General features: G+C 51.7%; 5 protein-coding genes across 5 annotated transcripts; 3 read left to right on the top strand and 2 right to left on the bottom strand.

Annotated features, from left to right (window-relative positions):
- Positions 1-80: 80 nt before the first annotated feature.
- On the bottom strand, positions 81-2,748 carry AtWU_09554 (putative C6 transcription factor; the record flags this gene model as incomplete). The annotated part of the gene is made up of 5 exons (XM_035504660.1): positions 81-161; positions 219-305; positions 360-661; positions 712-1,990; positions 2,089-2,748. 5 exons carry the CDS (start codon positions 2,746-2,748, stop codon positions 81-83), a joined length of 2,409 nt encoding a protein of 802 aa, XP_035360553.1.
- Positions 2,749-4,313: 1,565 nt separating this feature from the next.
- Positions 4,314-5,243, top strand: AtWU_09553 (sucrase/ferredoxin-like domain-containing protein; the record flags this gene model as incomplete). The annotated part of the gene is made up of 2 exons (XM_035504659.1): positions 4,314-4,610; positions 4,662-5,243. The coding sequence occupies 2 exons, from the start codon at positions 4,314-4,316 to the stop codon at positions 5,241-5,243; spliced, it is 879 nt and encodes a 292-aa protein (XP_035360552.1).
- Positions 5,244-5,764: 521 nt separating this feature from the next.
- Positions 5,765-7,523, top strand: sld2 (the record flags this gene model as incomplete). The annotated part of the gene is made up of 2 exons (XM_035504658.1): positions 5,765-5,906; positions 5,974-7,523. 2 exons carry the CDS (start codon positions 5,765-5,767, stop codon positions 7,521-7,523), a joined length of 1,692 nt encoding a protein of 563 aa, XP_035360551.1.
- Positions 7,524-7,754: 231 nt separating this feature from the next.
- On the bottom strand, positions 7,755-8,897 carry AtWU_09551 (RING finger domain protein; the record flags this gene model as incomplete). Its single annotated transcript, XM_035504657.1, has 2 exons — positions 7,755-8,641; positions 8,690-8,897. The coding sequence occupies 2 exons, from the start codon at positions 8,895-8,897 to the stop codon at positions 7,755-7,757; spliced, it is 1,095 nt and encodes a 364-aa protein (XP_035360550.1).
- A 719-nt stretch (positions 8,898-9,616) lies between these two features.
- Positions 9,617-11,485, top strand: AtWU_09550 (rRNA 2'-O-methyltransferase fibrillarin-like protein; the record flags this gene model as incomplete). The annotated part of the gene is made up of 5 exons (XM_035504656.1): positions 9,617-9,695; positions 9,755-9,802; positions 9,857-10,038; positions 10,094-10,362; positions 10,414-11,485. The coding sequence occupies 5 exons, from the start codon at positions 9,617-9,619 to the stop codon at positions 11,483-11,485; spliced, it is 1,650 nt and encodes a 549-aa protein (XP_035360549.1).
- Positions 11,486-12,324: the final 839 nt, after the last annotated feature.

Below are 12,324 nucleotides of genomic sequence, written 5' to 3'. Positions count from 1 at the left end.
GTATTCCAGGGATTGAGTGTACACAGAGGTGTTGGTACAGTTACATACAGTCGTCATGATTATATAGAGGCATTTTTACATCATTGCTGCAACGTGAAGCCGGTTAGGTCGCCCCAGTCGAAGGCGTCGAGGAATGGATCTAAATCTCCTCCCGGTGGCTGCTGTGTCTTATTAGATCATTGCTCCCGTGACATATATACAAATAAGAACAGACTTACCATCATGCCAAAGTTCGGCGCGTGCGCCATGCTCACGTCGGGAACAAATGGGGGTGCCAATCCAGGGGTTGCATTTAAGCTGGGAACCTATCACAACCAGATTAATACAGGTTGGAATATGAAGTAGACAGAAACACTCACTTGGTTGGTCTTGAAGTTGCCCAATCCCCATTCGCCTAGATGGGCGCAATTGGCGTGTCGTGTAAACAGGGTTTGCGCAAAGAGAATAACTCTCTCCACAACCTCCTGCTTGTAAATTTGCGCTTGACTCGGCCAGAGACCTACTTTAACCAATGCGACAATCGTGGACATGAAGAAATATTCCTTGGCTCCCTTGACCACAAGGAGAAGCCGGGATTCGAGACAGGTAAGAACCACCTCCACCAGGGATATGAGAGATTCGGGTAGTCCAGGAAGGGTTCGGGTCAAAAAGGTGGAAGCGCCTGGTTTGAATCAGCATATAGTCCAATGACATAAGGATGACTAGGCTTACCGTTGGTCATTTGCCCCTGATGTAGGAGCTCGCATATAGTGCAGTACGCCTGCATGGTCCAGTCGCCCATGTTGCAGAGTGATAGCTGTTGCGAGGTTTCGCGTAAGCGCCGTTGTGTGGATAAAATCATCGACGCCACTTCTAAACGAGCCCGGGCGGACGGTGTAAAGAGGGAGTCCTTGGGCGCTTCAATGGCGAAAGGCGTGTGTATAGATAAGAGGGAATGTCCGATTTTGTTTTCCAGCATTGCTCGGATAAGGATTCCGCGGTGCGCGGTTTGGAAGTCGTCCACGTCTGATGTCGGCCAGGTAGGGATCTTAGAAAGGTGTCGATTCAACTCGAAGTCATAGTGTAGGATTTCTTCGTATCGGCAGCTAATATGCGGGGCATGCATTAACGCGCAGGCCTTGAGCCGCAGCGAAAGAGATTGTGCGAGGACCGCTTGAAACGAGCAATCAGTCATTACACCCAACGGCTTCGCTGCCGGAAGCTCTGTGCTGTCCTCGTGGATCTCGTCGTCATTGATATTGAGTGCCGGAGCCGTGTCATAATCGGCTTCCTGGACCGACGGCGGCATGCCGCGTTCGAGGGATACCTGTAGATCGAGTTCCAGAATCGTCGTCCATATTCTTCGGCGCATTTCCATGTTGAAGACGGAGATCCGGCTATATCGAGTCGGGTCCCGGTGATAACCGGCCATCATGGCTTGCTTGACTAGCGTTCCCGTCGCAAGCCAAGCTTGGCTGCGTTTCATGCCATGGATATTGAGGGCGATGATCAGCAATGTATTCAGGCGGAGACTGGTCAGCTCCGGGCGCTTGATATGCGCGTTCTCTATCCACTTCTCGGCATGCATGACCCACTCGATGGCCGTATAGCATTGCAGATGCCCGTCATTCTTCATTTGCAGGGTCTGGAAATCGGCGAGATTCCATGCACACGAAAGCACTAGGAGGAGCTGCACCACAAAAATCGGCGAGACTTGATCCGGCTGATCTCGCTGCGGCCAAAACGCTTCCAATTGCTTGAGGAATGAGGGGATGTGAAAGATCCGGTGGGTGGATTCAATGTAGGTGCAATACAAGGAGATAAGCTCGTCCACCACTGCACGTGACGGGATCATTGTGATCAAGGAACTTGTTGTGGGCATGGGGAATGGCTCATTCAAAGGCTTTCTCTTCCAGACGCCTTTCCTGACTCTCATTAGGTCGGGCCGTAACGCTGACAGATGCGGACTGGCTTGACGGATCTCCTCCGCAAAAGCCCTAAGGTCAGGAAACTACATAGACGTAAACATGCGGCCAATTTAAGGTCATGCCTGGGGCGCCTAATATGATACCAAGCTGGGGGAAGACGAGGAAGCAAGAGAAGGTTTACCTGCGCGATAAGGTTGGCAAAAATGCCCGACCCATTGAAACGGGTCTTGGTCTCTCGTCCTCGCATCATGATCCGAGGGGAGACATCCAATTGCTGCGACGGCGATGCAGGAGTGTCATCGTTATCGTCTGAGTAGGGGTGGGAGGTGGAATGATGATGGGATTCGGGAAGGTGACGGGGTCGCTGGAGGAGGTCGGTGTTGACATATGGCTCCTGGTTGACGGCGGCCTTGGGGGCACCCAAGACGGTTTCCAGAAATTTATCACGTTTTTCCTCAATGGGATGCGAGGGATGAGACCGAGACGCGAGACTGCTTATCCCCGAGTCCGGGGTAGGGTGGGCAGTCGCCCGATCAGCTGGGGGCATTTGCACCGTGGTTGTGGGACCTCGCTCGGAGAAAACGGGCGACGCAACTGTATTAGGTTGCTGCCAAAGGAAGCCGTCCTCATAAGTGCATTTATTCGGTGTCTTGCTCTTCTGACAACGACTGCATACTGGATATTCACGGTCGCAGCGTAGTTTCCTGCTGCGACACTGCATACATGCCATGGTGCGTCTGCGACGCTTCCTCACCCGTTGCTGCTCGGGCGGGGGTTCATGATCGGGAGGAGCAGCAGCAGCAGCAGCGGCCCCCAAAGGCTGCTGATGAAAGTCGGCCATAATGAACGGAATGAATACTTTTTCTTTTTCTCATCGGAGACAACTGCTGAGGAAGGGAGTGGCTTGCGAAGAAAGAGTGAGTTAGTTGGCCCCTCTTCTGTTGATAGTCGTTGTATATTGATTGTTCTTTTTTGTCTCGGGGGTAGTAGAGTCAATCGTGTATGTCCGTCGGACGGGCAAACACAACCCAGCTCTCACTCACACACACACACACACTCAATCAAGTGGCAGTTGGTCGCTCACTTACTGTCTGGACTCTCACTCGGTCGGTCGGTCGGTCGGCCGCGGCAGTTCAGATAAGAGAAGCGAGTCGCTGGGCTTACGTGTTTGGCCCACCGGCCCTTTTCCCCAAAACGGGCAGCTTCTCCCGGCCAGGTTTCAATCCTTCCCTGAAATGTTAACGATCTCCGAGTGTGCCGTGTATTGGTTCAGGGAGATTTAGGCAGAGATCAAATCCCCTGTTGGTTATCTCTTAACCTTATCCAATGGCCTTGTTGTGTCGTCAGGAAATCGTGGGAATTTGATGGATTATGACTGCTGAGGTTGCAGCCACTCCCTAAGCGGGGATTTATCGGACGGGAAGAAGATGAGAAGAAAAAAAAAACTCTCTTCTTCCTTCTCCCACCCCCCCTGACCGAGGTAAGACAGTCAGACAGACCCTCAAACTCAGACTGGTTCCAATCAACCAGTCACTGCGCCTCATTGGACTCCATCGCGTTAGTCATCCGAGTCACGACAACATCCAGATTAACTAAGAAGTAAACTAGTATCTGGTACTAACTCACTACTAATTAACTATGAGAGGGTCTCTGGCTTCTTGCCTGTCTCAGCCTAGTGGTAGGGGTTCCAAGGGTTCCGGCGCACTTTTCTTCTTAGTATTTTTATTCTTAAACTTTCTATAAGCTTAACAAGGCTTGATGGGGAAAGACCCATGTCGGAGAGTCAAAACTACCTACGAGTGTAATTTCCACCAGCGGTTCAATGATATTTACTTCGTTGAATGGAATGTAGTTGAGAGAGAGATGTCAAGGTCTTGGCCGTATAATAGGCAGAAGAAATAGTTGAAGATGACAGCAAGGGAGATCAGCCATGTGCTTCGTGTAATGGTTCCATCTGCTCACAGCCATCACTACTAACTTTGTGAAACGCACGGCAAAAAAGGGTCCCTGAAGTGGGCTGAAGGATTTCCGTCTTTGACAATCTTTCTCCTCTCATTGGAGATTTACCCTTCACTACGGAGGTACTTAACTACCGATTGCCAACGGAGGGAACGGACGGAGGCAGCAGACGCCATGACTCCGTAACTACTAGTCTGACTATGCATAAGAATTAGGATGCCTGGCAGGCACTTCAGGCTCGTATGTCCATCTCCTCCGGTCGGGGATAGGCCTCGGGATATTCGCCCCCAAGGCCATCTCCGAATCTTACGGCCGTAGAATGATATAAGGATTAAAGGAGACGAGTTTGGTGTTTTGCGTATCATTTTTGATTCTTGAACTATCTTTCTCTTGATCTCTGGTCTTGCGATCGTACATACACACGCTGTGTTTAGCGAGACAATCACCATGTTCCGATCATTACTCTCACGCGGCGGCCTTATCCGCAACGACAGCTACATTTTCCCGACCGTCGATCCGACAAAAGATGGCCCGGACTGTAAGAGGGATTGCGCCGACTGCACCGTGCAGTTTCCCTCCAAAGTGAAAGTCGAAACCGCCAAACCGTTATACGGTCATATTAAGGAGTTCCACACTCATGTCCTAGTCGCAACGGGGAAATCGGACTGGACCGAGAAGGTCGAGAACGAGAAGGGTTCTTTAATGCAAGCCTTTGACGAGTCCTCGCATCTATCCAAACATGGCGTATGTCTACCCCCAACTCCTCCTTTGAAAGTCGCTGCTAATCGCAACTAGCGCTTCATGATCTCCGCTTCAAATCTGACACCCCCAGAAACCGACGATGAAACAAACCAAGGAACCACAGTTCTGCTCTTACCATCGTTCACTTTTATTGATGCCGTCAAACAAACCGACGTCAATGAAGTGATCTCTCGTTTTATGGACGCACCATTATCCCAAAATGGCGCCATCCCCGCTAATCCAGGGTCCAAACTGAACCCCCGGCCATGCCAATACGACTACGTGGTGTTGCTCTGCTCCCATAAACGACGCGACGCTCGCTGCGGAATTACTGCTCCGTTAATCAAGAAAGAATTGGAACGCCACTTACGGCCTTTGGGGCTCTACCGTGATGCAAACGACGAGCGTCCCGGTGGTGTGGGAATATTCTTCGTTTCCCACGTGGGTGGTCACAAGTTTTCCGCCAACGTTCTGATCTATCGGAAGGAGGAGCAGCAGATGATCTGGCTGGCCAGAATCAGACCCGAACATTGCGAGGGGCTCATCAAGTACACCCTCTTAGAGGGAAAAGTAGTACATCCTGAGACGCAGTTGCGCGGAGGATTCGATAGAGCTCGGGGATTGACGAGTTGGTGAGACTATATTTCCTATAGCGAGATATATATATTGACACTAGAACCTACCACCATTACCACTAATAAATTAATGAGCGATGATCAATGAATCCTTATTTTCCAGATTAAATGCTTCGTACTACATACAGCTGTGAAAATGGTGATTAACTCTTGTCCGCAGTGGCTTACACAGTAGAAACCATTTTAATATTCACCCGACTATAGAATTGGCAATTAAAGATCACTCAAACATCTCCACTATCTGCAGACCACGGCAAATGATAGTGACTGCTACTCTATCGCCGTCAAGGACCCCGATTGGACAGACACGCTACGTCACTCCACGCGGGTGCTACCCGCGTTAATTGATTTCGCGCACGCGACGGTCCAACCGCCGGGGCTGCAATTAGCCATTACTACAGTTACTCCTGACGCACGGCTCTCACTCCCTTGAACCACCTCTGCAGACTGCATCTCTACTTATCAACAGTCTATTCTTACTGATACCCCATATACATCTTCTATCACCACCAACATGCAATAATGGCGACCGTCATGGCTCCGGAGATGGCAACCCAATCCACCAATCTACGCGCCGAACTGAAAGAATGGGAGCGGGCTTTTGCGGACGCCAATGGAGGGAGAAAGGCCGAACGAAGCGATATCAAGAAGGTCCCTGAAATCGGTATGAACACTACTCTCTATCCAGCTCTTCTATCCATCATCTAACTCACCATCACCCCTCGATTCAGCCGCAAAATACAAAGAATACTCCCGCCTAAAAGCCCTCGAGACATCCTCATCCACCGACAAAAACCCCGTCCAACTAGAAGAACGGCCCAAGAAACGCAAACACACATCCCCAAATGGCCCTTCAACTTCCCTCACCACATCAACTCCCCGAAAAGCCTCCAAAGGCGCCGCGGCAGCATTCGAAACACCCTCCAAATCCCGTCCCGTCGCAACCTCCCACCCCTCCGAAGTCGATCCCTACGACTCCCCCTCCGTCCTCCGTCGCCTCTTCAGCCCAAGCACCCATCAAACCCCCCTAAAGACAGCCATCGGCCCGACCCCAGAACGCGACGGCAAGGCTCTCGGCCTCTTCGACCTCCTCTCCGAGTCCGGCGGCAGCACCGCCACTCCCTCCGCAACACGCATCGCCAGTCTCCGCGACAACGCAGTCCAGACCCCCTCACGACGAAGGAAACAGCTCGACACGATCGCCGAAGAAGGCGAGGAAGACGAAAATGAAGAAGACGACGACAGTCCGAGAGGCGCACGCACCCCTGCATCATCAGGCAAGAAATGGATGCTTTCCACCCTCTTCGCAACCCCCACGACATGGCGCTACGCAATGATGGAGAACGAAAACCAAGGCCCCCGGTACCCAGCGTACATTCGAACCGACAACACAACATCAAAACCAACAGAAGCACAACCCGGACCCAACGCCGAAGAAACCCCATCCTTCCTCCGCCGCGCACCAGCAACCCGCTACAACCCCAACACCCACCCCGGAGACGACGGCGGTCTAAGCCCCATAGCAGTACGCAAGAGACCCCAATTCGTCGGAAAGGGCCTCTCAGCTCTCGTCCAAGGCCTCCGCGACATGGAAGAAGAGCAAATGCAAAACGACATGGACATACTTCATGAAATCGAGGCCGAACAGCTGCAACAGCAACAGGCAGCAGGAGGGGATACCGCAGATAGCCAAACCCAACAACAATACCCACCCACCGAAGAACACCGCCCATTCAAAAAGAAGGGCCAGAAACGAACTACCCGCAAAGTGCGCATGAAGCCTGTTACCGCGAAACCGAAAGCAGAACCCCAGCTACCTGCTTCGGACGACGAGGAAGATACTCAGGAGGCGGATGCGGATGCGGATATAGTCCCCGAAACACAACACCTCAATATCACCGGAACGGAAGCGCACGATATAGACGAAGAAGAGGAACTCAATTCACTCCATTCCTTTTCAGGATCCGAACCGGACTTAGATCCCGACTATGACTTCGACGATGATGAGGAAGAGACATTATCTAAACCTCCCGCTAGAAGTAAGAGCTTCTCAGAGAGAATGAAGGAGGCGATTGAGGCGGATAAACCGCAGGGGCGGGCGAAGGATCAGGAAGTGGATAATGAGAAGGAGAAGAAGAGGAAGGAGAAGACGAAGGAAAAGACTCAGACTCAGCCGCGTGCTAGGAAAGTTAATCCGGCGGCGCATGCTAATTATCGGTCTTTGAAGTTGCGGAACCGAGGGAGTAAGGGGAGGTACGGGGGGCGGTTTGGGAGGAGATAGATAGGTTGTAGATGAGTATAAAGGGCTGGGGGGTTAGATCACAGTGGAGAGGATACCCAATGTTGTCCCTGTGGTGTTTGTCTGCGCGGGACATGATATGAGCAATGACTATAGCATAAGTATATAATTCTTGTTGAGATACCATATCAGTTGAACTATACATCAACTTGAGGCGTCTATATGTCTATTATAGTACATACCACACAACACGAATACTTCGAGCTTTACAGCTCAATCAGGTACATACCGATCCCGAGCATACTGCACCCGTCTCGCCTGAGCCACAGCATCGCGAGACGACCTACCCCCTCTCCGAGGATACGACGGCTTATTCACCCGTCCAGAAGAACCAGGGAACCTCGTCCCCCTATCACCCCGATACACCGGCGTAGCAGTCCTACTACTCTCCTCCCTCTCCCTCCGCGAGTCCGAAGGACGAGCATTACCACCACCACCCACCGTATCCTCATACTGAACATTCCGATCCCAATCCTCAAGAGAAACATACGGACTCCTCAACCAAGCCTGCAACTCATGCAAAAACAACCGGGCATTATCCCTGCCGAGAAAATCCCGCAACAATTCCTCCGCCTGCCCCGCACTACCCTTGATGTCCACGGTCCGTAGAATAGCAATGATATACTCAAGCAGAAACTCTGCATTATTGCCACGCCGGCTTTCGAGTCTCTGTTGGCCGGGCCGCGCAACCCCTCCTCCTCCTCCGCCTTGTCGTTGGTCCTCTGGCTCTGGGTTGAGGAACTCGAAGACTTGCAGTTCCCGGCGGATCCATTTCCGGGCTCGCGAGACGAGGTCTTCTTCGCGGTTGAAGCGCTCCGGCGTCAGTTCGCGGTATTGGGAGAGACGGTTGGAGCCGACGCGGAGGGAGTAGAGCTGGTGGCGGTAGATGTGTTGTCGGCGGCGGAGGGGGTCGGTGGATTGTGATTGTTGTTGGGGACGGGGGCTGCGCGGGCGACGGGGTCGACGGGGTGGACGATGGTGTGAGGGATTTGGTAGGTGTGAGGTGGTTGTGGTGTCGCTTGTGCTGGCTGGGAGTTGGTAGATCTTGGGTCCGTTGGTGTTGTCGAGGTTGTACTTGACGGATGTGATCTCGCTCTTGCCTGTATTGAGTCAGAATGCTTCTGGGGAAGACCAGTTGGGATACATACATAGCGGACAGTTGCGACGCTGTTCCAGCCAGCTCACCAAACACAGAAAGTCAAAGTTCGCATGGCGACATGGCACCGCGATGGCGGCTTCGGAGATGGGTTCGAGACAGATCACGCACGGGTTAGCGTCGTGCTCGCCTTCATCGTGCGCTACCTCTTGCAGAGTTCGCTGGAGGATTTCCTGTTGCAGGTCGACATCATCGGACATGAGATCGACACCCGACCGCTTGTTGGAAGCTTGAGGACGGGTTGATGGGTGTCATGGAGAGATGAGTTGAAGCAGTCGCTTTGCGGCGTATCGCTGACCGCCTGGGACGTCATTCCTGGCGTTACCGCCTTCACTGTGGGCTTCACCGCCAGAATGTAATGGTTTCTGTCGGCAGAATGAGTAGGGGAGACGGTAGTGCTTCTTTGGCAAAACAGGTATTCACTGCGGATTACTAAATGCCACGGAGTTATTTATCGCCACGGGTGTACTACTGTGTAACTTCAGCAGTGTCTAGAATTCGCCATAGACTTGAACCAAAGAACCAAATAGTAATGCAAGCTTGATGATGTATATAGGTGGACTTGCCAACAGTGCATCAATCAAAGGAGATAATAGTTATATGATTCTAACTTCATACCATATCAGTAGCTTTAATCTGCTGGTTCTTTATCCGAGTACTGTGGCTAGCCGTGTGGTTAGTGTAACAATTCCGTGCCATTCGGCCGGAGGGAAACTGGGTGCTGGCGTCCGCCGTATCACAACTCTCGCGGCCGCATACATTGGCGAAATCTCCGCAAACTCACCAACTCGCAAGCTGTAGCCAAAGACAAGTCCTACTTCTATGTAGAGACATGCACTAACGATACACTGCTGATTGCTATGATTGATGAACAATGAGATCTGCGAAGGCTGTAGTCACTGAAAACGCAGCCGCCGCCATGCGTGTCCAGGCTCACGCTCCGGCGCGAACCATCACAAGTTTAAGGCGATGGTCCATAGCCAACAGAGAGCTGCCAGGTAAGCTAGCTCTGCGAGATGAATATTGTTGTACTGACGGACTTTCTCTCCCGAATCAGCGGTATCCCATATCCGATCTATTCACGTCTACGACTTTGATAATACTTGTAAGAATGATCCGTGGTGCCGGCGAACGACAGCGTCAAATTAACACCGTCCAGTGTTCTTGAGTCCTCTTCCAAACCCACAACTATGGAACGGCCCGACCATCGGGTTTCTGCAGGCCTACGAGAGCTTCGCGAATGGAGGCTGGTGGCACGATCCGAACTTGCTGGCCGCGACCGGGGACGGTATCGATAAGGAAGAGCCACGAGCTTGGGAGGGATGGTGGAACGAACAGATTGTGCGGCATAAGTGATTGTGACTGGCGTGGCTGGCAGAGAACTGACCTGTTACAGGTCCAATTGGTCAAGCTGAGTATGGAGCAGAAAGACGCCCTCACGGTGCTTCTGACAGGCCGCGGCGAGAGTAATTTCTCCGATCTTGTCCGGCGTATGGTGGACAGTAAGAAGCTGGAGTTTGATCTCATTTGTCTCAAGCCTGAAGTTGGCCCGAGGAGCCAGCGGTTCTCCACTACTATGGAGTTCAAGCAAACTTTCCTAGAAGACCTTGTTCTCACTTACGACCAGGCCGAAGAGATTCGCGTTTATGAAGATCGCGTGAAGCAGTGCGTGTTCGCTACTACCTTTCTTATGACACACTTCTGATGTTCTGCTAGTGTGAAAGCTTTCCGGGATTATTTCGAGCAACTAAACCGCAGGTTCCAGGCACCAAATAGTGGAAGAAGGCCCATCGGCTCTGAAGTCATTCAGGTCGCCGAAGGATCAATGTACCTTGCCCCTGTAATGGAGACTGCCGAAGTGCAGCGGATGATCAACTCTCATAACCTTACTATCCGCAATCCGTCGCTCAACCGGGCCAAATCGCCTTACGGCAAGCTTCGCATCAAGCGGACTATTTTCTACACTGGATATTTGATCTCCAATGCTGATTCTGGTCGGCTAATCCGCCAGATTCTGAACCCCATGCTGCCATTTGGGCATGCTGATTCTAATGATCTGAAGTACATGGCCAACAGTATACTAATCACTCCCCGTCCAGCGCCCCGGTCAATTCTTGACAAGGTCGGTGGCATCGGTAAGAAATTGAGCTGGCAGGTTACTGGTACTGCATGCTTTGAGAACCGCGTCTGGGCTGCGCGCCTGACGCCTGTGCCAGCCACAGAGAAATACTACACAGAGAACCCCCACCCCGTGGTAGTGCTGGCGGTGCGCAAAGGCGCCCGTCCGATTGACGCGGGTAAGATCCAGAATTGGCATCCTGTCCCTGCCGACAAGGCCTTGACTTTCGAAACGGTCGTCGGAGAGAAGGTTGTCCTACGTGTTGAAGAAGAGAACCCCAATGAGGGCGAATGGGAGAGTCAGTTCTTGAACAAAAACCACAAGAGGCGTCATCAGCAGGAGCGGGATGAAGAAATCCTGTATCCAGATGGAACTCAGGAAGGGCCGCCCCATAGCAGGCCGCACTATAACCCGCGGTATGGAGGCAACAACCGCAATCACCACGATGATGGACCTCGACGAGGTGGCTCATACCGCGGCCGCGGCCGTGGGTCATCACAGCGAGGTAGAGGCCATCAGAACCGGGGTGGCACCCGGGGTCGAGGCCGTGGCCGTGACGCCGGACCTCCAGGAGGGTATCGGTCCTTGGATGATTATGGTGGCGGGTATGATGGGAACCACTACGAGGAGAAACCAGGACCAGGCGGGGGCCCGGTGATGAACTATTAGCTTTGGCTTTTATAAGCAAACAATGGTGTCCTGGGTTGTTCATTTCATGTTTACTTATTGCATACTGCTATTGAATGATATCCTCAAATGACACACTACCACCAAGGTTATGTACCGCAATTGCTCATCCGACCAATCTGCTGCATGATGCAGGGGTCCACGAAATGATACAGACTAGTTGATAGATACCACATGAGACCCAAGTTGATGTCATTCAACCCGTTCCGACAATGGACTCGATATTACATCCATCATCTCTACCACCTCTAAAGTTTAGTAGTATATGTCACAACGCTGATATCTTCCCTTTCAGTTCGTCTCTTCATACCCTCACCAGGTACGATCACGGGGTCGATGAAGATGTTCTACTTCAGGAGAAGGGGAATAAAACTAACCTAAAAAGAACAGTTCAATTGCAAAATCCTAGATTCGAAATTCAGCTGGCAGTCTGTAGCTAAGAAGAGTAACTCATGTCATCAAATCATTCCGCGCAATAATCAACCTTGAAAGCAACGAAAATCATGACAGAATAGTACATTCAGCGTTGAGGCTGGACCTCAGGATCAGGCTTGTAAGCCCTACCCGATTTTCGTTCAATCCAAGCATAGCGCCGCTTGTTTTCTTCTGTAGCCTGTGCACCCGAATCTACCTCGCGAGTATTCAGTAATCGCTGGAAGGCCTCATTCTTCACATGCAACATGCGCTGATCCTCCGTGCAGATGTCGCTCTTCTCGATTTTGTTGTGATTGGGCCATGCAAGCTGCAGTATGAGTTTCTCATGTAGGTTGCATAAGCAGAGACACAAAAATGGATATATGCTAGGTAGACTCGTCTCTTAT

The sequence above is a fragment of the Aspergillus tubingensis genome (genome assembly GCF_013340325.1).
Source record: "Aspergillus tubingensis WU-2223L DNA, scaffold_11, whole genome shotgun sequence".
NCBI lineage: Eukaryota > Fungi > Ascomycota > Eurotiomycetes > Eurotiales > Aspergillaceae > Aspergillus > Aspergillus tubingensis.
This window is presented reverse-complemented; position numbering and strand designations above follow the sequence as displayed.